We start from the raw sequence: 26,866 nt of genomic DNA, 5'->3' as shown, positions 1-26,866 counted from the left end.
CGGGAGTGAAGTTGGGCATCGTGCAGCCTATTGCGCACAGTTTGATTCATAACACGACATCCTGTGGCTGCACGAAAAGCATTATTCAACATGGTGGCGTTGCTGTCAGGGTTCCTCCCAGCCATAATCCGCAGGCAGCGGTCATCCACTGCAGTAGTAGCCCTCGGCCGGCCTGAGCGAGGCATGTCATCGACAGTTCCTGTCTCTCTGTGTCTCCTCCTTGTCCGAACAACATCGCTTTGGTTCACTCCGAGATGCCTGGACACTTCCCTTGTTGATAGCCTTAATTAATGATGCGGACAGCAATCTAACTGCAGTATTGTCCATCTAGGCATGGTGGACCTGTGGACAACACGAGCCATGTATCTCCTTCCTGGTGGAATGACTGGAAACGATAGGATGTTGGACCCCCTTCATCGCAGAGGCGCTGCTCGTGCATCGTTGTTACATCTTTGGGTGGGTTTAGTGATGTCTCTGAAGAGTCAAAGGGAGTGTGTCCGTGATACAGTATCCACATTCAATGTCTATCTTCAGGTGTTCTGGTAACTGGGGTGATGCAAATGTGTGTATTATTGTTATTATTATTATTATTATTATTATTATTATTATTATTGTGTATCTTAAAATAAATAATACTAGCCGCCCCTAAATGTCATTTAATTTACTTTTCATTGAATGTGAGCCAGTTTTTTGCAGTTATCTCGTGTTGTAACCCATGTTTCTGCATTATTTGTGGCAGTTTTTGTCAGTGTACGTAATAAGGTATAGTGGTGCTGTAGCCTGGCCTTATTGGTTGCAGATTCTATCAGGGACTTCAGTGCTCAAAGACGGCCAGTCTATCGTGGAGGTGTATGGCGAAGACTTGGAGAAGCTGTCTGAAGGTGACTGCGTCGGGGTTATGCGTACCTCAGAGGTGAGCTGATTATTTTTCACTGACTGACATGATGTGTACATTCTCTGATTTCATTTGTGAAGCTGAAATGCAACGTCTCCAACAAAAGTAATAAATTTGAAATGTGAAGTATCTCTCCCTTAATTATCTTCTTCTTCAGAAAGCGAGATAAATTACGCTTTTTAGCACATTATCTATTATTATTATTATTGTTGTTGTTGTTGTTATTTCTTTCCTTTCTCAGATGTTATGTCTGGTTAAAAATGGAAAGTGACGCGGACCTTGATCAAGCGTGACTTCCTTTTAACTGTACGGTATATGTTACATTGCATTTAGGAACTTTCAGATAGTTGAACACGTACCAGTAATTACAGATTTCTGTAGTTGTGTATATAAGTTTGGATGTAGCTGTATAGCATTGATATACTGGTTGATATTGTGTGGTATGACTCCTGTAGTTGATAGTATAATTGGTATAATGTCAACTTTATCCTGATGCCACATGTCCTTGACTTCCTCAGCCAGTTGGATGTGTTTTTCAATTTTTTCTCCTGTTTTCTTCTGTATATTTGTTGTGTTGGGTACGGATATTTCGATTAGTTGTGTTAATTTCTTCTTTTTATTGGTGAGTATGATGTCAGGTTTGTTATGTGGTGGTGTTTTATCTGTTATAATCGTTCTGTTCCAGTATAATTTGTATTCATGTGGGAACGTGTTGTTTTATTAGTTTGTCGTATGGCAAGCTGTTGTATTATTTTTGCTACATTGTCATGTCTTCTGGGGTATTCTGTATTTGCTAGTATTGTACATCCACTTGTGATATGATCTACTGTTTCTATTTGTTGTTTGCAAAGCCTGCATTTATCTGTTGTGGTATTGGGATCTTTAATAATATGCTTGCTGTAATATCTGGTGTTTATTGTTTGATCCTGTATTGCAATCACGAATCCTTCCGTCTCACTGTATATATTGCCTTTTCTTAGCCACGTGTCGGATGCGTCTCGATCGATGTGTGGCTGTGTTAGATGATACGGGTGCTTGCCATGTAGTGTTTTCTTTTTCCAATTTACTTCCTTCGTATCTGTTGATGTTATGTGGTCTAAAGGGTTGTAGAAGTGGTTATGAAATTGCAATGGTGTAGCCGATGTATTTGCTTTGTGTACTTTGCTAGTTTCTGCTCGTTCTATAAAGAATTTTCTTAAATTGTCTACCTGTCCATAATGTAGGTTTTTTATGTCGATAAATCCCCTTCCTCCTTCCTTTCTGCTTAATGTGAATCTTTCTGTTGCTGAATGTATGTGATGTATTCTATATTTGTGGCATTGTGAACGTGTAAGTGTATTGAGTGCTTCTAGGTCTGTGTTACTCCATTTCACTACTCCAAATGAGTAGGTCAATATTGGTATAGCATAAGTATTTATAGCTTTTGTCTTGTTTCTTGCTGTCAATTCTGTTTTCAGTATTTTTGTTAGTCTTTGTCTATATTTTTCTTTTAGTTCTTCTTTAGTATTTGTATTATCTATTCCTATTTTTTGTCTGTATCCTAGATATTTATAGGCATCTGTTTTTTCCATCGCTTCTATGCAGTCGCTGTGGTTATCCAATATGTAATCTTTTTGTTTAGTGTGTTTTCCCTTGATTATGCTATTTTTCTTACATTTGTCTGTTCCAAAAGCCATATTTATATTATTGCTGAATACTTCTGTTATCTTTAGTAATTGGTTGAGTTGTTGATTTTGTAACATTACGAGTCAAGACAGCTGTAACGGAACTTGAATAGCGTAAAGTTATCGTTAAAAACGCACGCCGCGCGATTTGTTACGATTTGGTCGGTCATAATAGTAGTAACATGCTTTTGAATACAATTACAATATAACGGCGATACCTGTTTAGCGTTATTGGAAATAATATGTAATAAATTAATGAGTAAGGTAGCCAATCCTATAAGAAGAGGTAAAATTGGGCATATTAAGGTGTTTTGCTTTATATTGACTAAGCCGATGATACGGCGTCTTTTTTTTCCATTTACTCTTAGAAGAAAAAAAAAGAAAACCAGTAATGAAGTGAAGTGCTAATTGTGCGTTGTGAAAAATATAGGGGCGAATTTTAAATAGCTACAGTGTGTAATCAGACTAACAAATGGACATTCAGTTACGCGAAATAGCGGACAGTGAAATGTGGTCATTAAATTGAGTACACCTACAGGGCGGTCAATTCCAGGATAAGTCTATTCGCGTCTCACAAGGCACGCGGTATTGAGACCGGTTTTTTTTATTATATCACGGAGAGCGGGCTTCAATTTATAAAAAGGAGAAAAGCTGTATCATTATCATTGACTGTTGGTGTTATGCAACCAAAACTGTTCATCAAAGGGTTTCGGTGAATGAGTGGTGAATGCGAAATGAAACTGTGAACGAAGTTATGTTAAATAAAGCAGAAGAGACAAGACAGTTTGGTCGTATCTGTTATTATTCCATAAACCGTAACATGTACTCTCGTTGTACGAAGCCTTTATAGACGATCGTTATGACAATTTGCTTTGAAGGGATCTCGTTAAGAGTTAAGTTTTGGGGACCTGGTCAACAGGGGATAGTTCGTAGATCTTAACTACTGCAGCTATTCTGGAATCAGGTGCTACCGTGACCGTTGTGTGTTGTCTATGGCTTAAGGTCATCATATCTCATTCTCCAAGATCGACGCGCCTTTCCTCTTGGTATAACGGTGTCTCACGGTAACCACGACAACGCCGACGGCGAAGGAAGATACGGTAGAATTTGTTGCTGCCAGTAGTTTTAGGTCATCCATGTATAGCAAATGTGTGATTTTGTGTGGGTATGTTCCAGTAATAATATATCCATAATTTGTATTATTTAGCATGTTGGATAGTGGGTTCAGAGGAAGGCAGAACCAGAAAGGACTTAATGAGTCTCCTTGGTATATTTATCACCATACACCTGAATCCAAGCAACAGTCAATATAATGGAGTCATTCGGATTCACCAAATTCCAAGAAATGCAAAACGTCGATTTCAGCTAAGAATATCGTGGCTTCTGGTTTTTGGGACAGACAAGGCATTCTTCTGTTGGAATTTATGCCTCCTCGAACAACAATTAATGCTGCTGCATATTGCCAGACATTGAAACATCATCGAAGGGCAATTCAAAACAAATGCAGGGGTATGCTGACAAGTGGAGTCCGCTCGCTTCGTGACAACGCTCGGCCTTACACAGCGCTCATAACCGAAGCACTACTCAAACAATTCAAATTGGACGTATTGGACCATCTGCCATACAGCCCGGACCTTGCGTCCACAGACCTTCGTGTCGTCCGTTACCTGAAGTCATGTCTTGGTGGAAAATCATTCTACGACGATGAAGACATGAAAGATGAAGTTGAAATGTGGTTCTGAAAACAGACGGTGTAGTGTTTCCTTTCCTCGGGGTTCTGCCATGAAAATACAAAATAGAAAATCTGATTGGGTTTTGAATTTTGATGGAATAAGGTACGGTACGGATAAGGCGGACTTCGTATTACTGATTGAGATAGTGCTGTAATTTGACCGTGAATGGCAGAACGGGTCGGCAACACTACAAAAAGCGACTGTAAGGAAATAGCATCAGAAATAAGTTGAAATTTACCTTGTAATTCTGTTATAAATGTAGTATTTATTATAATATAGTCTTTGTGGCTGCGTCTGGAATACTTCTTAATTTTCTTGTAGGTTGTCCTTTTGCTCATTGTTTGCTGGTCCTCTTGTTCCCCGTCTGATGAAAATTTCTTTAAGTTGTCACTGTCAGGATTAATTTATAAATTTGGTGATAACCATTTCGAATCACCACTGAAATAACTTCGTTTCGTAATATAGTTTTAATTTCGACTTAAAAGCATATTTAACACAGTGTCGAAAAATACACGTCTTGAACGTATGAAGACAAAAGAGTAATCAATTAGTTGTTGAAAACAAACACCTACGCAAAAGTAAAAAAAAAAAGGGACAAAATTATTTATAAAAATCGGTCGATGGCGCAGTGCTCTTCTGCATGTGCGATCGTAAATTATATATTTGTATTGGCGGAGGCGCGATAGTCACAGTACCGTTACAGCGGCAACCTTCTATGACTGTGGGATACAAAAGCTTGTGCACAGACTTAACAAATGTTTGGATAACGGGGGTGTTATGTCGAAAAATAACAAGTAATCCAGTTAATAAGATGCAACCGATGTTTTCTAAATAAATGTTGTATTTAAGGACTGCGAGCCATTGTATCTTTAATTTTTGAAATTCCCTCGTACTACAGTCTTCACAAACTGTTTCCAAATCGTCGGATCGGACGCAGAGGCCCCTATTTTTGCTGACCCATTTCCTCAAATTTGACGCCCGTAGACAAATTTCTGTGTGTAAAGCGAGAGACCTCGTCTACGAGGACATACCGACTACACCCGACGGTGCGGAAACATGTATTAGTGCAGCCTGCTCGGACACCTCCGCTGAAATGCTACCACGTGTGCAGCAGTCGTCCCGTCCCATACCGGACTGGAAGGTCGTATTCCTACTGCGGGTAGTCACACTGAACGCGAGCTGTGGTGGTCAGTTGTCTCGTTACTGGTCAGAATCCACATAACTAATGTGTACACTCGTACTGTTCTGTTGTGTGTGCTACCAAAGGGGTCGTACAGGTGTCAGTGTGGGGACTTTTCAAAACATTGCACCTCATAAACGACTCGCACTAGAATACTGCGACAAACGTCACTGGCATTCTGATTTACCCTTCTCTTAGTTTACTAATCACTATAGGCATTGGTCCATTGAAAAAAAGTGTATGTTTACACAAAAAATACACTTTCTAACAAGGGAACCTCCCCATCGCACCCCCCTCAGATTTATTTATAAGTTTGCACAGTGGATAGGCCTTGAAAAACTGAACACAGATCAATCGAGAAAACAGGAAGAAGTTGTGTGGAACTATGAAAAAAAAAAAAAAAAAAGCAAAGTATAGAAACTGAGTAATCCATGCGCAAGATAGGCAACATCAAAGTCAATGTAAGTTCAGGAGCACCGTGGTCTCGTGGTTAGCGGGAGCAACTGCGGATCGAGAGGTCCTTGGTTCAAGTCTTCCCTCGAGTGAAAAGTCTAATTTTTTATTTTCAGACAATTATCAAAGTTAAGGCACTCACACATAATCAACTTCGCTCTCCAAAATCGACGACATGTTCAGATTTGCTTGGACATATGCCGAATTTGACGGTCTACACACGGAAAAATTTGAAAATGTTTAAAACGTATGTTTTGACAGAGCACAGGGAAAACTGTGCGACTGTGAAACTGTTGCATTCATTTGTTGCAGTTTATGTGACAAACTCTTATGTTTTCATTACTTTTTTGGGAGTGATTATCACATCCACAAGAAAATCTAAATCGGGCAAGGTAGAAGAATCTTTTTACCCATTCGCCAAGTGTACAAGTTAGGTGGGTCGACAACATATTCCTCTCATGTGACGCACATGCCGTATAGAATATATCAGACTTGTTTTTCTGTGGAGGAATCGGTTACCCTATGACCTTGCGATCAAATGTTTTAGGTTCCCATTGGAGAGGCACGTCCTTTTGTCTACTAATCGCACGGTTTTGCGGTGCGGTCACAAAACACAGAGACTAAACTTATTACACTGAACAGATACATCAATAAACGAACGGACAGATCATAACTTTGCGTAAATAAAGAAGGTAAACTTTTCAGTCGAGGGAAGACTTGAACTGAGGACCTCACGTTCCGTAGCTGCTCACGCTAACCACGGGACCATGGCACTCCTCAGCACATGTTGTCCTTGATGTTGCCTATCTTACGCATGGACTACTCAGTTTGTATATTTTACTAATTTTTTCATAATTCGACACAACTTCTTCCTCTTTTCTCGATTGATCTGTGTTCAGTTTTTCAAGGCCTATCCAGTGTGCCAACTTATAACTAAATCTGAGGGGGGGGGGGGGGTGATGGGGAGGTTCCCTTGTAAGTATTATTACAGTCTGTCAATTAGCTAACAATAAGAGCCAGTGACCTTCAATCCGCTCTGCAAAAACCGCACATTGACAGCACTTTTCATTTCCGCAATATTTGCAATGCGAGCTTTAGGCGATTCATTCTGAATGCTTACTATAGCATTTATGATGTGAGGAACAAACTATACAGAACCCAGGATCAGAGCTCTAGAAGCAAATATCCTCTGAGTAGTGAAGCAAATTAAATCACTTAATAAAAGCAACTCTTCTGGTCCAGACTGTATACCAATTACGTTCCTTTCGGAGTATGCCAATGCATTAGCTCCGTACTTAACAATTGTACACAGCCATTCGCTCGACGAAAGGTCTGTACCCGAAGACTGGAAAGTTGCACAGGTCACACCAATATTCGAGAAAGGTGGTAGGAGTAATGCACTAAGATACAGGCCCATATTGTTAACGTCAATTTGCAGCAGGATTTTAGAACATATATTGTGTTCGAACATTATGAATTACGTCCGAGAAAACGTTCTATTGACACACGGTCAACACGGATTTAGAAAGGATCGTTCTTGTGAAACACAGCTAGCTCTTTATTCACATGAAGTGCTGAGTGCTATTGACAAGGGATTTCACATCAATTCGATTCTGTATTCCTGGATTTCCAGAAGGCTTTTGACACTGTACCACACAAGCGGCTCATAGTGAAATTGCGTACATGTGGACTATTGTCTCAGTTATGTGACTGGATTTGTGATTCCCTGTCAGAGGGGTCACAGTTTGTAGTAATTGACGGAAAGTCATTGAGTAAAACAGAAGTGATTTCTGGCATTTGCCAAGGTAGTGTTATATGCCCTTTGCTGTTCCTTATCTGTAGAAACGATTTGGGAGACAATCTGAGCAGCCGTCTTCAGACGATGCTGTCGTTTATTGACTAATAAAGTCATCAGAAGATCAAAACAAACTGCAAAACGATTTAGAAAAGATATCTGAATGGTGCAAAAAGTGGCAGTTGACCCTAATAACGATAACGCAATAAATCAGTCTAATCTAAATGCCGTAAATTCAACTAAATATCTAGGTATTACAATTACAAACAATTTAAATTGGAAGGAACACACAGAAAATGTTGTGGGGTAGGCTAACCAAAGACTGCGTTTTATTGGCAGAACACTTAGAAAATGTAACAGATCTGCTAAGTAGACTGCCTATACTACACTTATCCGTCCTCTTTTTAGAATACTGCTGTGCAGCGTGGGAGCCTCACCAGATAGGACTGGCGTAATACGTGGAAAAAGTACAAAGAAAGGCAGCACGTTTTGCATTATCGCAAAGTATGGGCAGAGAGTGTCACAGAAATGATACAGGATTTGGGCTGGAAATCATTAAAAGAAAGGCATTTTTCGCCACAACGGAATCTTCTCACGAAATTCCAATCGCCAACTTTCTCCTCCGAATGCAAAAATATTTTGTTGACACCGATCTACATAGGGAGGAACGATCATCACGATAAAATAAGGGAAATCGGAGCTCGTACGGAAAAATATCGGTGTTCATTCTTTCCTCGTGCTATAAGAGATTGGAATAATAGAGAATTGTGAAGGTGGTTCGATGAAGCCTCTGCCAGTCTCTTAAATGTGTTTTCCAGAGTATGCTTGTAGATGCAGATGTAGATGTAGATGTAGATGTTCACGTCGAATCATCAGGCGTAGGTGGATTCCGCAGCTGCCAGGTGCGAAAACCTTGCGAGGAAGGGAAGAGATCGTATAGGTGTGCTTCTTGTGACAAACGGGGTTGCAGCAAATTTGTTGTTACACTTTCCCGTATGGGTGCAGATTGTAAAGCTCAGTCTACATATGATGACGATGCGTAGGTACTTAAAAGGAACGGATTTACTCACACAGACAGATGAACAGGTGGTCGAACAGTGAGGGCTCTCGAGTGGGTGTCCGGGGCCGATGTTAAACAATAGAACTGGAAATTTGGACAAATACGGAGCTTATACAGTGTGTACCAAAAAACACCGACAAGCTTTACAGACGAGTTCCTTATGCCGAATCGAGAAAAAAAGGTCTGGTAAACGTGGGATTCTAAAGTGCGTAACTTAAGACAGGGTGTATACGACCCGGGAGATCCGGGAAAAATCCGGGAATTTTTTCATTGGGGAGAAAACCGGGAAAAACCCGGGAATTGTTTATAATTTTGGAAAATTTTCATTGTTTTGGTTTTCAGTTAAATTTTTGTGAATTTGACTGCTAAGAAGCAATACTCCAACAAAGGATATTACTGTATCCTGCTTCTGCAGAATAATACTGCAGCAACAAAACGTGAACGAGGGGAAAAAAAAAACGAAAATAAAACTTAAGTTGCAAAGGAAATACGCCGTACACAACAACAACAACAACAAAACACACTGCTTATACAAGTGTCTGCCAACAGCACAGTGGGTCGAAAGCTTAGGAAGACTATGCAATGCTACATAACAACACATCGCCTCCGATGAGCGTGACGTGACAACTGTTTAAATTGGAGTCGTTTGAGCAGTTGCGGGCGGGCTTTTGCGCATGCACAGTATAGTTGCGTATGAGTTATACCTTCTCCCACGTCTGGTTACAGAAATGTGGCTGGGTGCCACTACCTAATATTGCCCCAGTTCGGAAATACAGTAAATCTGGGGCTGATGCACAGAGCAGTCTGAGTTGAGGTGGGAAGTGTCCCCGTGACCTGTGTTAACGCTCAGTGATTTTGTTGTTTCATCTTCGTTTATTGCACCCATGTTAAATGATGATGAAACGGATTTTTGTGGCCGGGAGCTATCAAATGAATTAAAATACATTCGCTTAGTAACGGAAGGCTAAAATATGTTATTAGTTTCAGATTTTATTTCCACTTTTCTGATAGTCAAGCATTAATCGCCTTGCACAACAATTAAGTTATTTTTGTCGACTTGCTAAAGAGATTTCGCTTTTAATCTTTACTACTGAGGCAGTCAATTTATTTGAAACGAAGTGTTTAATTTCACACTCTTGGCGGGTTTCAACTGTTCGCTACATTTAGAGTGCGTGTATGGCATTATACCGTAATAAAGAACCAAACATGAGATAATACAGCACTGGTACTCTAAGAAAATTTACATCCGAATATCGACATACGAATGTGCACTTAAGCCGAATTATGTATTTTAGTGTGGTTTACAAATTTCCGATGCTCTTTGAGTATCCTCTGTTATCTTGTATCTTTTGTGACATAATGTAAGATCTTTTAATGTTTTACACGTGCGAACATACGGGCTTCCTGCGTCATCGTAGCTGCGCAAGCGAGGTGACACCTGTTATCTGGCGCGCTCTTGCAACTGCTGAAACGAATCTATTTGTATCAGGTCGCGGGAAAATATTGCGAACGGTGGTTTGAAAAGCGTCACATTCAAAGCAAATTTCCTTTTGCGCAAGATGAACTATGTACGATGAGTTTCTTAAATCACAAAGCGTTTGACTCCATTTAAAAATAAAGTCTTTGAGAACAACCATTTAGAAGAATTCAGAGCCCAGATCAGACATTTACGTTGTTATTAAACATTTTACTGGCACATTTGTGTGATGTATCTTAATTTAAACCATTAACTTTCCTTATTTGTGTGTTCGCACTACTTAGTGATCTTGCTACTGGTTGACTACATCACGTGTCCTGTGCTGTCATCAGCTGGCGAGATCACGTGACATGAGCTATGACTGGTTACAAAAGCACATCGCAATCTCGAGTTCACTGCTTCGGGAAGTAACATGCGGTGTTTGGTGGAATTCAAATTTATACCTTCGTAATACGAAAATATGCAGCATACATGCCCCCCCCTTCCCAGGAGTTTCGTTGTCTAAAGTGCTGGGAAATTCTAAGTTGGTATATAAAACCATAAACATTCAAAGGATTTACAGTGCCGAGGAAGAGTATAATGTCACTTAACTCGGAAAAAGTGTATTTTCACTCGGGAGAATGTGTATTTTCTACCGGGAAAAATCTGGGAATTTTATTTCTTTGTCCACATATACACCCTGTAAGAGCTATAAACTCTTGTTCAGTAGAAGGAACATCTTTTACTCTAGTGAAGATGACCAAGTGCTTAAAGCTCTTTAAGTTATGCATTTTAGAGCTAATGTTTTACATTACACTTTTTTCTTGTTGTGGTGTAAGGAATCTGTCCTTAAAGCTCGTTGGTGTTTTTGGGCACCCTGTATTACAGTATACGGGATACAGGGGGTGCGCGTAGAGTAGGAAGTTAACCAGGTGTAGATCAGTCCGTACAATCAGACAAACCGAAGAAAGTGGGCAACGGGAGAGGAGGCGGTTCGTGTCTGCAGAGGGTCGTGGGGTGTGCAGCCGGAGGCTGCGCCTTCGGAGAAAGAAGTGTGTTCCACTTGAAGGCTGGATAACGAGAGAGAGAGAGAGAAGTGACGGAGTTCTGTCCCCGAAACCCTCCAGTGTCCGCATGTGTGACCCGCCTCCCGCACTCACTCTTCGGCTAAACCGACAGTGCAAACTTGCTAGCGACTTTGGCAGAGGGCCAAAAGCGCGTCTTGCCTACAGCTTCGGACAGAACTGCTGGAGTTCTGAAAGGTGGGCAAATTGGGTCGTGTAGGGACAGCTGAAGTTACTCTAGAAGAAAACTGGTGAAGATTTGACTGGGGCTTTGAAACAATTTTTTTAAAAATTGTTCCCCTGAAATATTCTGTGATTGGCTGCCATCGTTTACACTGTGATGTTTACTTGTAGATACTGTCTATCAAAGTGCAGACCAGTTTTAGGCTGTGGTAACACGAGGATTCTGTGTTCTCTCTTCTTGGTCACATGTAGAAAAGTTATTTTGTACGGAAAACTTTTCGGCTTGACTGTATCTGTATAAAAATTTGAGATTTCGTTGTGCTACCACAAACGGTGTTAATGTATTTGCATATTTTATTTGATTAGGAAAAAAAATAAGAAAATAATCAATGTTTTGAATTAAAGCAAAATAACAGACCATCAGATTGACTATTTGTTACAGCAAAACTCATGCGTCCCGGAAATCGAGAATCTCGATGACTTTAATCTGTTATTGAAATTGGTATTGGCGAGCTATTTTTTTTTTTTTTTTTTTTTTTTTTTTTTTTTTTTTTTTTTTTTTTTTTTTTTTTTTGCTTGTTCTGTAAAACGTTACTACTTGTCAAATTTTATAATTCTAGGTCAGCAGGAAGTATCCTGCACGTTTTGATTAGTGAGTACGTGAGAGTGTCAAAGTATGTGACGTAAGTGACTGTGTCTTTTGAGTGGATTGACTTATCTTACATTTATTACACTGCTGAGGGACCGTAAACTTTAATACGAGACAGAAATTTCAACTTGATATGTGTACCTTTTTCCTGAGAAAAAGGGGTGCTAGCAGACAAAATTTTTTTTGTTACGTGATATAATTACGGATTAACAATTTTCAGATGTTTCCCCTTTAGTTTTATAGTGAAGCCTTAATTCTTGCCAAATGTCAGTATCCTAAGCCGAGAAGGACCCCGTAGATTCTGAGTGAATTTTTTGAGTATCAAAGTACACGACACGAATGGCCATATCTTTTGAGTGCATTGACTTAGAAGGTTAATTTTTTTACATTGCTAAGGGACCGTAGATCTCAGTATGTGACACAAATGCCAACTCTATACTCATGTCTGTTCTCGAGTAAATGGGTTCTCAGCCGTCGGATAGGCAGACACGTGGACAACGTGGCTGTTTTGTGAAGGTTCCATTTCCAGCGATTGAGGTACCGAACCTTAAAAATACTAAGATGGGATGTTTTTGTCCCAATGACAGTTTTACGGGATTCGGCTGTTCCAGTGTGTAGGAGTAAAAGTTCGAAAGTGAGTGTAAGATTTACAAGATCCTCAGAAACGCATCTGCGTGATGTACGGTTACCTACTTCAGACAGTACAGCTTGCTTCTGGTGAATAAACCCTGTTTAATTTAGTTACACTAACCACATTGTCCCCGAGACGACAGGCAGTACGAGACTGCAGGAAAGAGAGAGGCAGTGTCCTCGTTTTCAGCCTGACACGTACGAGATGCTCGTTATTCACTTAGACGTTGAGAAATTTACACGAGCTGTTTCGTCTAGTGTTCGACCGTTAATGTCACTCTCGGCACTAGTGCGTCATTGTTACTCGTTTGAAATGGTATAAAGTGGGCATTCCTGATATTGAGCTCTCTCTACACTCGTTCAGCTATCGCCTCAGCCGTGTCTGGTAAGGTGTGTGCTCGTGCCGGCAGCCGACATTACAGTTTTTGAACCGCTGTTCAAAAATCCTTAAAAGAATATGTACTTGCGTTCAGAAGAAGAGTGAAGTCAGTAGCAGTCATTATGCTCCCACATTCTGAGGTTAATTGCGTGCTAGAGACACATTCAGTTAACAAGATGTCCCGCCTCGGGTCAGGAAAGTGTAGCCCCGTATGTCCAGCAGGGGCGTCGTTTATGCCACAACAGTTTAATTAGTCGAGTAAAATGTTGGGATCCACGCAGGTAAAGGCTCAAAATACACCTGCAGGGTGGTTCAGAGGGTGTGCGGTGCCTCAGTTCTTAAGAACAGAACCCGTGTGGGATGACTTTGTCGTCTGTCTGTCCACGTGACTGACTTTTAAAAAAATGAGCTGAGGTCTACGGTCCCCTGGTGGTGTAAAAAATTGAAGTTTCTAAACCAGCACAATCGAAAGATACAGCTACTTATGTCACGTATTTTGATACTCAAAAACTCACTCATTAAAACCTACAGGACACTTCTCATTGAGCTAGAGTCATGAATTTTGGCAATAATTAAGGTTTCACAGTACAACTAAAGGCAAAAAATCCGAAAATTTATTGTTGTATCACATGATTTTTTTCCTTCTTTTGTTTGTTTGTTTATTTATTTAAAATAGAAAGAAACATTCCACATGGGAAAAATATATTAAAAACAAAGATTCCATGACTTACCAAACGGGAAAGCGCTGGTAGATAGGCACAATAAAAAACACACAAAATTTCGAGCTTTCGCAACCCCCAGTTGCTTTGTCAGGAAAGAGGGACCTACGTAGGGAGAAACGATCATCATCATAAAATAAGGGAAGTCAGAACTTGGATGGTAAGATGTAGGTGTTCGTTCTTCCCTCTTTCCTGACGAAGCAACCGGGGGTTGCGAAAGCTTGAAATTTTGTGTGTGTTTGTGTGTTTTTTATTGTGCCTATCTATCAGCGCTTTCCCGTTTGGTATTTATTTATTTATTTCCTGACTGTCTGGGTGTCCGTCTGTTAAGACTCCTTTTCTGATAAATGTATCAAGTTGAAATTTATGTCACATACTAAGGTCCCTTGATAGTGTAATAAATGTGAGCTTCTGATGCAGTGCAATCAAAAGACATAGCCAATTGTGTCACACACTTTGACACGTGCAATCTGACTCGTCAAAGCCTAGAGGGTACTTCCTGTTGACCTAGAATAATAAAATTTGGCTGCAAGCAAGATTTCACAGTACAAGTAAAGAGAAAATCTGATGTTGATTTGTAATCATATCACAAAAAATATTGCTTTGGTCATTTGTTATCCGAGCTCAAAGTTAAAACGTTCTCGAAGGTCTCGGAATTCCCGGAGCCGGAGATATTGCCAGTATCGAACTCAATAACGGGCAAAAATTGTCGAGAGTCTTGATTCCTTGGACGGATGAAGTGTCTACGTGTACACGTAATTAAGTTTGTATGGAAGTCTCGGAGCCTGAATCGGGACTCCGGCCATTCTTTATTGCTACTTTCCACAGCTGCTAAATGAATTTCCTTTTAGCTTTGCCAACACAAATTGTCTGTCCATCGTGTGTGAAACGCTGCCTCGATCCATTTCAGGGTGAGCTGGTGTTCTACGTGAACGAGGAGTCTCAGGGGGTGGCCGCGAGGGACGTTCCGAGCGGCGTCTATGGCTTTGTCGACATGTACGGGAAGTGTGCGCAGGTGACAGTCATCGATGACGACGACGAGACCCGTGGAGACTCTGACGACAGTAAGTGCACTGCCTGTCGCTAATTGCAGCTCAGCGATGCCCGATTCCGTGTCCCGGCCGACTCGGCAAAGCAGAATTTGCCGTGTGACAAACTGCCTCTGAGAATTTTTCTGTATTTGACATTTAACTGCGATATCCACATTCACTGCAGTATTTGCTAAAACACAAGCACATATTTGACGAGTGTCATTTAAAATCATACTAAATACAGAGGCTGTAATTTTACAGGAAGCAAGAAAAACGTTTCGCTGTGTGACCTAATGAAATATGTCAAAATTCTCATCGGTCGAAACTAGGTATTTAGATTGTATTCCAGAATTAGTCGCGATTGAAATTGTTTCCCGATGCACGAAGGCACCATCTTAATTTTTAAATTACACTTAATACATTTTTAACTAATTCACTGAAGAAAATACATTTTGGCGCAATCATGTTTTCATGTAATACGATCTGAAATGTTCATTTCAGTTTTTTATTCATTTTGTTGTTGGAGACAGCCCATCATGTTAAACAATTAAGTTATTAACATCTTCCAAAAATAATCAAAAACAGTCACTGTTTCAAAAGGCTTTATTGCTAATGACCAGCTTTCTCCTCCGAATGCAAAAATATTTCATTGACGCCGACCTACGTAGGGAGAAACGATCGTCGTCATAAAATAAGGGAAGTCGGAACGCGGATGGTAAGATGTAGGTGTTCGTTCTTCCCGCGTGCTATACAAGATTGGAATATTAGAGAATTATGAAGGTGGTTCGATGAACCCTCTGCCAGGCACTTAAATGTAGTTTGCCGAGTATCCATGTAGATGTAGATGCTTAAAAATGCGGTGTAAATTACGTAGTCTATACTCATGCAGTGGCTCATAATGAGGGCAGTCATGATTTTAGACAAACTTTAAGCGTAATTTCAAAGCTTTCTGAAACATTGTCTCGGTCACATGGTTAACTTGAAATATTTAATGCATAAACTCCTTTGTAAAGTAATAAAATGTTGGAGCCCTTTTGTGCATAGGCGTTTGATACCATAAAGGGTTGGGGATTTACTGTTTCTATTCCAACATTTCAAAAGCTTTGATTCTCTTCTTGCCTATAATGCTTTTCTACCACATGTCACTTCTGTGTGGGACTATGCTCCAGCCCCATACTTTAGGAGTGGATTTCTAACCCTTCAATTTAAACAAGGTGTCAGTGAATTTCTTTTTTTCCAGAAATTCTCTTCTTACTATAGCCGGTGTGCATCAGTATCGGATTTTACATATATAAATCATTGATTTAATATACAGGAGACCCATTAATATAAGGAATATAAATTAGGCACATACAAAGAGGTGAAGAAAAAAAGTAATCATATTTTTTGACCATCAGTACAAATTTGTTACATTACTCTATGAAGATATATTTACCATCATTTTGATATTCTGTGACTGAATGCTAACATTTTTACTCAAGGATGGCATGTAATTCTCTTTTCAGCAGATGTAGTTTCATTACATAGAAGTTTCTATTTGTCAGTGTATTATAAATTTTTATAGCTGTATACTGAAGGCTCTGGGAATAAAGCTTTAATATGCAACACAATTACATGAAATTTTCTTTGTTCCTAGAATCATAAATTTGTTGAAAACTGTTTCCTAAAGATACTTCTGAATTATTATTTTATACGCAGACTAATTAGAGGCAATAAACCCCCAATTCTTTACATAATTGGTCTCCCGTGTATAAAGTAGCTTGAAGTGTTTGATTACTTTGCAAATCAGTTAATGTGTTAAATATTTGACGTTAAGCAGGTAATTGAGAAAGTTTGAAATTAAAGTTTGTTGTAAGTCATAAGTGCCCTTATTACAAAACACTGGATGAATACAGTCTGAGAATTTGCACTCCATTTTAAGCAAAAACTAGTTTTCAGTGCATCTCAATTTTTACGATGTCATATGTCTCGAGCTGTGTGTCGTAAGAAAAATAATGTTGCTGGTACATTCAGCGATGATGTATGTAGGTACTGTATGCAGTGTGGCTGTGAATAAAGTTCGGAGTAAAAAATTAAAACATCTTGAATTTGAAGCCATTTTGACTATTTTTCGGCCTTGACTGTTTCAAGAAATATGTGACAATTTCTTAAATTACCGCGACCAGTCACAAACTTTGTCAGCTACTGTATTACTTATTTATTTGGCGACATGTTTGGAGCTAATACCTCATTTTCAGGCTAAATGGCATTACAAAACCTTTACAGTAAGGTCATACTGGTGTTACATAGTCTTTTCATAAATGCTGTGGTCATCCTGTGGAAGAAGAGAAAACTTAGTAAGAGGTGATGTCACTTTGGAAGCTGGACTGATGTTTGTATGACCTTATTCTAAAGTTGTTTTCGTAATGCCATTTAGCCTTAAGATGAGGTATTCCGTCGAAACATGTTGCTAAATAAATAAGTAATACAGTGATTGACAAAGTTTGTGACTGGTAGCAGTAATTTAAGGAACCTTTACATAAAACATCCTACCTGAAGCCAAAGTTAGATTGTGTGAGCAGTGAAAATGTAATAAGCGATACACTTCTTTCTGCTTTCGTCATTTTTTGGGGTGTGTCAGTGATAGAAATTTTCGTAAAGGTTTTAAATTATGTACATAGTTTCTAATTGTAATACTTCCTTGTTGTGCTAAACTTTTTAAGTTCAGATTATACAGTGTCGTACAGACAATTTACTTGTTTATTGTAAATACGTAACACAGAGTAATGAATTGTTATGAAGAACTACATACTGAACTTTGAACGGGTCAATAGTCCACAGGAGGTGCTAAAAATGTTCACCGTGAACTTTGATACACGATTTGGCACACCTCAACACATTTCTGAAAACTTTTACTATTTCATTTGATGACATTTTAGCAGTCACATTGTGAATGTTTGTTTCCATCTCTTTAGTTGTGTATGGGTTGTTACTATTGATTTTGCCCTCTAAATTACCCCGCAAATAAAAACATGGTGTATGCGCCCCAGGACAAACGGGAAATCTGGGAAAAACCCAGAATTTTTCATCCGGGAGAAAACTCGGAAAAACCTGATAATTTTTCATTTTTCAATTTTGTAATTTTGACTGGTAAGAACTGATGCTCTAACAAAGAATTTTACTTTAACCTGCTGCAGAATAATACTGCAGCAATAAAACATAAACGAGAGCAAAACACTAATGTAAAACTTAAGTTGCAAAGAAAATATGCCGTTTACAACAACAAAACACAGTGCTTGCATAAGTGTTCAGTGACAGCAAAATGTGTCGAAGGCTACAGGAAAAAGATTGTGCAATACTTCATAACGACTGCTTTCGATGAAGATTTCTAACAGGTCACGGGAAAATATTGCAGATGGTGGTTCGAGAAGCATTACTTTAAAAGTAAGGGGGGGGGGGGGAGGAGGAGGAGGAGGGAATGCCCGTCTGTGAAGGCCTTCGTGAGATCCTCTGCGTACTGGGGCAGGGAGTTCTCGTCACTGCAGATACGTCATCTGTGGAAGGCCGGTCTGTACGGGAGGGATTATTTTGGTGTGCGACGGACGACAGCTGACGAAATGCGGGTAATGTTAGGATTTGGTGGGTTTAATGTAGACAGAGGTGTGGCTGGAGCTGTCAGTGAGGTGGATGTCGATGTCCAGTGAGACGGTGTGTCGGGTAGATATCGAAGTGACATTTTTCGTATTCTGTTGTCTAGTTACTACTTACAGGGATCAGATTCCTGTGGAATACACAGTTGCGAGACTTGTCCGATCCACCCACCCTGCATTTCTTATTCCATTCCTGTCACAGTCTTACCCCACCCTGTCAGAGGCCGGGCCACCTGTGAAAGCAGCAGTGTCACATACCGACACTTCTGCAAATGCCGCACTGCCTTTTGTGTCGGTACGACTACCGTACGGCAGTCTGCGGGTTGAATGGCCACCGCCAAATAGTTGTCGTGAACAGAGGGGACTGTCCCGTGGCTCGGCACGTGGCAGTGGCCACTTCGCGACCTGCGCCGTCTGCAATCCGTCAGTCCGCAACCATGGAGTTATCCCTACGACACGTCCTCCGCTTCCGTCACTCTCTGTAGTTTGGTTCCTTTAATCGTCCGACCGACAACCGCCGACCACCCGAGTTGCCTTTCACGTGTGCCACGTCCTGCACACCTCTACAGTTACACCTGCTGTCCGTGCCCCGTGCATTCCTAACTGGCAAACCAGCCTCCTTCCCAGCCAATAGCCACCCACTCCCAATCTCTCTCCCTGCCTCTCATGTCGCTCACTCTCAACCCACCCCATCTGACACTACCCCCCCCCCCCCCCTTAACTAGTGCAAAACAACATTGGCACTGTGTCTAACTACCGCCATGTGTGCGTCTGTGTTTTTTTATCATAATAACCGTTTGGCAAAATACTTTCCTCTTAACATGCTGTCATTTCCCCAAATCTTGTTTTGAAATGTCATACTGTTTGAGATATTAGGAATGTTGTGGATACTTCATCTGGCTTCATTAATGGCCCACACAAATGAACGTGCTACGTGAGATCAGTTTTCTCGAGATTGGTTACAAACAGATCCTTCCAACCGAGTAAAGAGAAAATTTCAATACACTAGCTAAATTCCGTCGCAGCAACGTATTATGTAATATGCACCAAATGCAAAATCGAGACACTTATTTTTCGTCACAGAATTTTCAAATTTCGTGCAATATTTTACGTAAATGCAGATATCCCAATAACTGTGACTATTAGCGAAGTGACGGGCACTTCATCGCGAAGATGACATATAAAGCTATAAGCATTGCAGAAATAAATTTTGTTACCAAATAGCCTCTGAGAGATTATTCGAGAAAGGCTGCAGGGCGTGTGCCTCGATTCCGTCATCGCGACGTGTCGCCGACCGTCCGGAAGCGGCAGACTGTGTCGGCCTCCGTTTTGGAGCAAACAGGACGAACCTGTCGAACAGTTTGGATGAAAATCGGTCACCGTGCACTGGCTAGTGTATCCTTTGCAGTCTCTCAAGTTGAAGTTCATTTAATTTAATCCTATCATTGTGCTGCGCGTAAGTGTTTTGCCTGTCGAGAGAACGAGAGGTGTGACGCGTCTGCCCCGCAGGATCCGACTTCGACGTCGAGCTGAGTGCGAGTTGCGGAACGTACGAGCCGGCCGACGGGCAGCAGCAGCCGGCACTGGTGACGGACCTCGTCGTCAACATGAACGTCGCCAACACTCGGCGCGATGTCATCGCGTTCGAAGAGGAGTCGCCGCCGGCGTCCGTAGTCGCCGCAGAGGACGTGGAAGTGTCGCCCCCTCCGGACAGGTTGAGGTGAGCTGCAGACGTCACGATGCCGAGCCTCCGATACTGGCAGCCGTGTGCCGGTAGTGGGTGTAAAGTTTGGAAACGAGTGTGACTGCCCGACTGACTGTGTTTGACAAACGAGTGGCCAGTCGATTATTTTTACCGCCAGTTCTTCTGTCGAATGGAATTGACGCCTCTGTCCGCGCCAGGTGTACAAATTTTCTCAATAGCTTTCCAGGTGGAACTGCTTTTGCATACTCGTTCCACCTTTTCATCGATATGTGAGCTGTGACTCGGATTGCCAACTTTTTTTTTTTTAGAGACAGTTAATGTATCCAAGGTGTATACACTGCAGGACAACCGGTAAAAGCATGGTAATTTTTTTTTAAATCTAGGATAAAGCGTGGAAAAACCCTGGAACTTTTTAGGATTCCAGGAATTTTCCAGTGTTTTAGTCTTCAGTTAAATTTTTGTGGTTTTGACTGGTAAGAATTGATAGTCTAACAACGAATTATACTGTATCCTGCTACTGTAGAATAATAATGCGGCAATAAAATGTAAACGAGAGAATGAAACCAAAATGAAACTTGAGATGCAAAGTAAATGCACCATTTACAGTAACAGAACACAGTGCACACACGAGCGCCTACCGAAAGCAAAAGGCTTTAGGACGGAGACTGTGGAATCCTTCGTAACAGCAAACTGCTTCTGATGAGTGAGACATCACAGCTGTTTACATTACGTTCATTTTGAGCGGTTGCCAGCGGGCTCTCACGCGTGCGGAGCTGAGTTGCGTACGAGCAGCTCCGTCTCCCAGTTTTGGCTTCTCGGAGTGTAGCCGCGGAAGTAGCGAGAATCGGTCACGCTACACAGAAAAAATTTTCTGATGCACCTGAGCTGCCAGATTCGTGGATGCACAGAGCAGTCTGGGTCGTAGTGGGAAGGGGGACGGTCGCCCTTGTTTACGTTCAGTGATTTTGCTGTTTCCTCTTCGTTGACAGTTCACACGTCAAATGAAAACAAAATGGATTCCTGTGGTCGTGACCTATCGACTGAATTAAAATACATTCACAGAATTACGGGTGGCTAAAATATGTTATTAGTTTCAGTCTTCCGATTGTATTTGATTTTCACGTTTTTGGCAGTCGGGCATTGATCGCCTTGCACGACAGTGAAGATTTTTGTCGGTTTGCTAAAGAAGTTTGGCTTCTACTAATCTTTTCCACAGATGCAATCAATTTATAAGAAATGAAGTGTTTCGTTCACACTATTGGCTAGTTTCAACTGTTCACTGAATTTATAGTGCACGTTTTCATCTCCTGGCACGTACAGCATTATGCCGTAATAATGAACCGAATGTGAGACGATACAGTACTGGTACTCTGAGAAAGTTTACATCCCAAAAAGTGCACTGAAAAGCTTAATATGAGTTTGGGGCCTACTTCATTGTGAATCTGGACATACAAATATGTCCTTTAAGCCGAATTGTGCATTTTAGTACGGTTTACGAAATTCGTTTGCTCTCGGAGTATCCTCTGATGTCCTATTTCTCGTATGACGTTACGCAAGATTTCTTAATGCCATGTGTATAGGAACATATGAGCTTCCTGTGTCACTGTAGCTGCCCACCCACAGTAACGCCTGTTTTCTGACGCTGTCTGGCAGCTGTTGAAACGAACCCAAATTTTTACTGGCACATTTGTGTGATGTTTTGTAAAGTGTGACACTTGTTAAAAAGACCAATGTTATATGTGAAAGCTTAGCTTTTCTTGTAGCTTATTAATCTTAAAGACCAATACTATAAGTGAAAATTAAGTGTTTCTTGTAGCTACTCTGTGTACATTAATTTAAACCGTAAACTCTTTCTATTTGTGTTTTCACGCTACTTAACAGTGATGTTGCCATTAGCTGACTACATCACGTGTCCTATGCACTGAATATCTGCAGTCATTGGCTGCCGAGATGATGTGATGTGAGCTATCATTGGCTTACAATAGTATATTGCAATCTCTATTTCAATGCTTCACAAACTAATGTGCTGTGTTTGATGGAATTCTAATTTATACTTTCGTAATGTGAAAATATGCAGTGTATCGTAATATGAAAATATGCAACACACGTTTCTGCACATCAAAGATCTTTCCAAAACAAATTTTCTTCTTTGCTGCCATAGAGGGGCGAGGCGGACCGAGTCTTCCCTTTTCCACGTGGGAGACGGATTCGGCACTTTGTGTGTCTCGTAATACTGTAACTGGGAGACCTGTATAATATTTTAATCGTGTGTGGCAGACCGGCAACTTCCCCGACTAGTGCAGAGAGGCAATTCTGACACACCTCCTCGGTCCGGGAAAGGACCGCACGCGTCCCGGCAGTTACCGGAGCGTCACCTGGACGAGCTGCGAAGGAAAGACCCCAGAGTGTGCGGTTAACCGTCATCCGGCCGGGTCGGTAGACCGGGCAGCTTCTCGGTGCGGGTTCCGGAGATTTAGGTCCCCTCTCGACAACCCGACTCTGCCGGAGGCGGCTATTCGGCAGTCTTTCCTACGTGAATGTCACCGTATCCGCGCATTCTTCTGTATCGATAAAACGTACGACACGACTCGGAGACGCAGTATTCTTGCGCAACTCCGTCGGCGTGACATCCGTGGCTGCCTCCCCGTCTCCGTACGGTCCTTCCCGTGTCGGCAGTTTTCTAGTACCCGAGTCGGTGACGTACTGTCGGGTCGTTTCGAGCAGAAGAATGTTGTCCCTCGGGGCAGTGTTTTTAAGTGTTACCCTCTTTGCCATCACCAGTAGGGAGTCCTGTAAAGTGCTCCGTATTTGTGGAAGGTTTTGCTGTTTTCTGCTCTTCCCCCAGTGTAGCAACAGTGACCCGTCAGTTGCAGCTTACGATTCAGAGATTAGAGGAGTGGCCTGCAAAGACGGGTTTTCAGATTTCTGCAGATAAGTGTGTGTGTGTGTGTGTGTGTGTGTGTGTGTGTGTTGTAGTGGTTAATAAAAAAGAAAAGAAAAGAAAAGGTTGAATATGTGGGAAGAAATCGTGAATAAAAAGGGGGTTCTAAAATCGTTAATGACCATGAAAAAGGGAAACAATTAAATGCAAATCGTATTACAGAAAAATTATCGGACTTTGTGATTTGGAAAAGCTATTGTTGGGGTGGTCCTTGTGGCGTTTCTGAGCAAAAGTCAAACCAATCTCCACTACAAAAATTATTTGAAGGAGAACAGAGAATAACAAAATGTGATTAACAGGGGGAAATGGCGTAGATAAGAGTTCATCCTTTACCATGTTAACATGTCTTCTTCCGTGCAGCGTCCAGGTTTTCAAAAATCTCCTACTTCATTTCTGCATAAAAGTAGTAGCTGCTCCGAAATCTTGCAGTCGTCCAGGAATCACTAATTTATACAAATTAAAATCATTTTGACACTGAATGCAATTTATTTTATGTTGCTACTTCCATCCTCCGAATTTCATAACTTCCACAATATGTCTACACATTAATAAGTTTTTTCGTCTTAATCAGACCAAGACTAGCTAATAAGTTTTTACATCTGCATTAAGCTTCCACTCTCGAGAGACAATAGACGGATAGAAAACAAAAAAAAGTTACAATTTTAGTATTTTCTCTGCCGTCGAGCGCTCGTACCACTGCGACGGTATAATTTATATCTGAGGAAACGAGTGTAGCGCGGCGAAATTCAAAGTCCCGCTACATCGTGTGTGTGTGTGTGTGTGTGTGTGTGTGTGTGTGTGTGTGTGTGTGTGTGTGTGTGTGTGTGTTCTTTTTAATTGCTCTCATCATGTCTTTAATTTACCTGACTTGCACCTGAGACACACCATTCTGCATTTTAAAGACTCACTTTCTGTGCCTCATTTTTGACCTGAGTTGTCACGGTTGCCACACCTGAGGGATTTGGAAGCCAGAGCCCAGAAGGCACCGAATATCGTAAAGTGCCTCTGCCACAGGTCTCGGGGGGACGGGCGGGTTGCGTCTGCTCCAGTTCTGTAGGACTTGTGCGTGTTCGCAGCTGGGCTATACGTGCACAGTGTACGGCTCGGCTGGGCCTTCTTACCTGAAGATTATCGGTGCCGACCACCGTCAGGCTGACCGCAGGTGCCCGCAGGTTCCACGAGCGCTGCGGCAGCCTGGTGCGCATCTCCTGCGGCGGTCGCAGCGCGGAGAGGAGGCGGCCGCTCGACGAGTTCAACAACGGCGTCGTCATGACGCACCGCCCCCTGCACGACGACGAGCTGTTCGAGGTAAGTCCGGCATTACACCGTCGTATTCCTCTGTCGAAGTTGGTACGTCAAATATTTGTGTCGAAGAAGTTTGACTGTGTAATAGGGGACTTTGTCAAGTCTTGCCCGTCCTCAGACGAATACGATCCGCCTCGAGCCTCGCCATAGATTCGGTCGTAAAAGCCGCTCGTCTTCTGTTCGCTGCAGTGTGAAATGTTGCCACTCGGATTGCTAGCATCGCAGCATCTTCCTGTCACCAGTTGTGTGTTTGTAAACGTGGCTGCGAATTATAATTCGTGTGCGCCGTCGACTACGAAATAAATCGAAATGTACGGAGCTGATGAGGCACTTAATGACATTAGATTAAGAAGACCAGAGAGCTACAAAGAAACTGCAGAGGTCACTAGCCGCGAGACGCGACCCAACTGCACGGCTGGTGACATAAAAAAGAAAATTAGTGGCCTCGACTCGAGCTACTCTCACGAGAAAGCAAAAGTACGCGTCAACATACTTATTTCATTTTTTTATACGTACGGGGTGTTTATAAATGAGTATCGGGGCTTTAACACTTCATAATATTTAATATATTAAACTTACATTTATAAATTATATGTCAAATGAAAGAGCAACTCGAACAGTTTTACCGAGAACCTTCTAAATGTTGAGTGTGAGCACCATTTGTCACACGACACACACAAAGTCTGTAGCTGAGTTCTTCCCAAACGTTCATAAGTGTGTCTTCAGTGATTCAGTTCGGTTTCTTAATTTGGGGAGGTCTGCTGGTAGTGGAGGTACGTACACACAATCCTCGGTGAAGCCCCAGAGGAAAAAATCGCACGGTGTCGTGTCGGGTGAACGTGGAGGCCGTGCAAAGCGAGCCCTGTCATTGGGGCCCTCGCGGCCTGTCCGGCGCTCGGCTATAGACTTGGTGTGTGCCGTGTCACAAATGGTGCTCACATTCGACATTTATAAGGTTCTTGGTTAAACTGTTTGAGTTGCTTTTTGATTTTCATATCATTTATAACTGTAAGTTTAATGTAATAAATATTATAAAGTGTTAAAACCCCGATATTCATTTATAAACCCCTTGTGTGTGTGTGTGTGTGTGTGTGTGTGTGTGTGTGTGTGTGTGTAAACAAACAAAGATGCTTTAACTTACCAAATGAGAAAGCGCTGGTATGTTGATAGACACAATAAAATAAAAAACTCATAAACACACACCCAAATATCAAGCTTTCACAACGCAACGGTTGCTTCATCAGGGAAGAGGGAAGGAGAGGGAAAGACGAAAGGATGTGGGTTTTAAGGGAGAGGGTAAGGGAGTAATTCCAACCCCGATAGCGGAAAGACTTACCTTAGGGGGAAAAAAGGACAGGTATACACACACACACACACACACACACACACACACATACAGACACAGGCAGACATATGTAAATGCAAAGAGGTTGGGGGCACACACACACACACACACACACACACACACACACACACACACACACACTGTGTGTCTGTGTCATCTATTTTCAACAAAGGCCTTGTTGATTGAAAACTTATATTGTGATAGTCTTTTTGTTGTGCCTGTCTGTGACTCTGCATCTCTGTCGCTTGGTGAGTAGCAATTTTCCTTTTCATAATATTGTTACATTCCACCCTGGATTATCTGTTGTTTGACATAGCTACATTTTGCGTACCTCACAGAAATGCTCAATATATGTAAAAACTGCATCTCATTTGACATTTTCCATAATTTATCTGAAATCAGCACTCAGAAATACACCAAAAAGCCTTTTAAATTAATCACAGTATTTTTACGGGCAGCTCAGGGTGTACAGCCAGATGTCTTGTAACAAAGAAAAATTGTAAAATCTCCCTTTGCAGACACACTGTATTGGTACTGCTAATGTCTCAGTAATTTGTGTGTCTTTCAGTTGTCATCTGACTGTGCTCTGAGAGGATGAAAACCAGTTAGAGATGTAATAAAAAATACTTGCAGAACATTGTGAAAATTGTTTCCTCGTTCATATTCTGTTTTTTCTCTGACCAGTTAGCAAAATTTGTGGAGTCGCGCCTCAGTGAAAGCGGTGCAGTCACACTGCAAGCTGGGAGAACGCGCAGTCTCCAGGCTAGTGCAGCCGCGGAGTCGGTGCCGAGCTGAGGGAGCACTTTCTGCCGCAGATCCGCATCGACCGGCTCGTGGACAAGTGGTCCGGCAGCATCGAGGTGGGCGTGACGACGCACGACCCGGCCGCCCTGGCGTTCCCCGCCACCATGACGAACCTGCGCACGGGCACCACCATGATGTCCGGCAGCGGGATCCTCACCAACGGGAAGGGCACGCGCCGCGAGTACGGCGAGTTCAACCTGGACGAGCTGTGGGTGAGTATGTCGAGGCTCGGCACTGCCGGAGCTG

At 41.7% G+C, this 26,866-nt stretch overlaps 1 protein-coding gene across 1 annotated transcript in view; it reads left to right on the top strand.

Annotated features, from left to right (window-relative positions):
- The window catches only part of LOC124553563 (neuralized-like protein 4), a 282,401-nt gene that overhangs the window by 39,469 nt on the left and 216,066 nt on the right, over positions 1-26,866 (top strand). The window contains exons 3-7 of the mRNA XM_047127409.1: positions 800-913; positions 14,771-14,924; positions 20,030-20,240; positions 24,339-24,474; positions 26,632-26,832. Coding sequence (XP_046983365.1) covers positions 800-913; positions 14,771-14,924; positions 20,030-20,240; positions 24,339-24,474; positions 26,632-26,832 — 816 coding nt within the window. The remainder of the gene's footprint in view (positions 1-799; positions 914-14,770; positions 14,925-20,029; positions 20,241-24,338; positions 24,475-26,631; positions 26,833-26,866) is intronic.

The sequence above is a fragment of the Schistocerca americana genome, chromosome 11 (assembly GCF_021461395.2).
Source record: "Schistocerca americana isolate TAMUIC-IGC-003095 chromosome 11, iqSchAmer2.1, whole genome shotgun sequence".
NCBI classification, from domain to species: Eukaryota; Metazoa; Arthropoda; class Insecta; order Orthoptera; family Acrididae; genus Schistocerca; species Schistocerca americana.
This window is presented reverse-complemented; position numbering and strand designations above follow the sequence as displayed.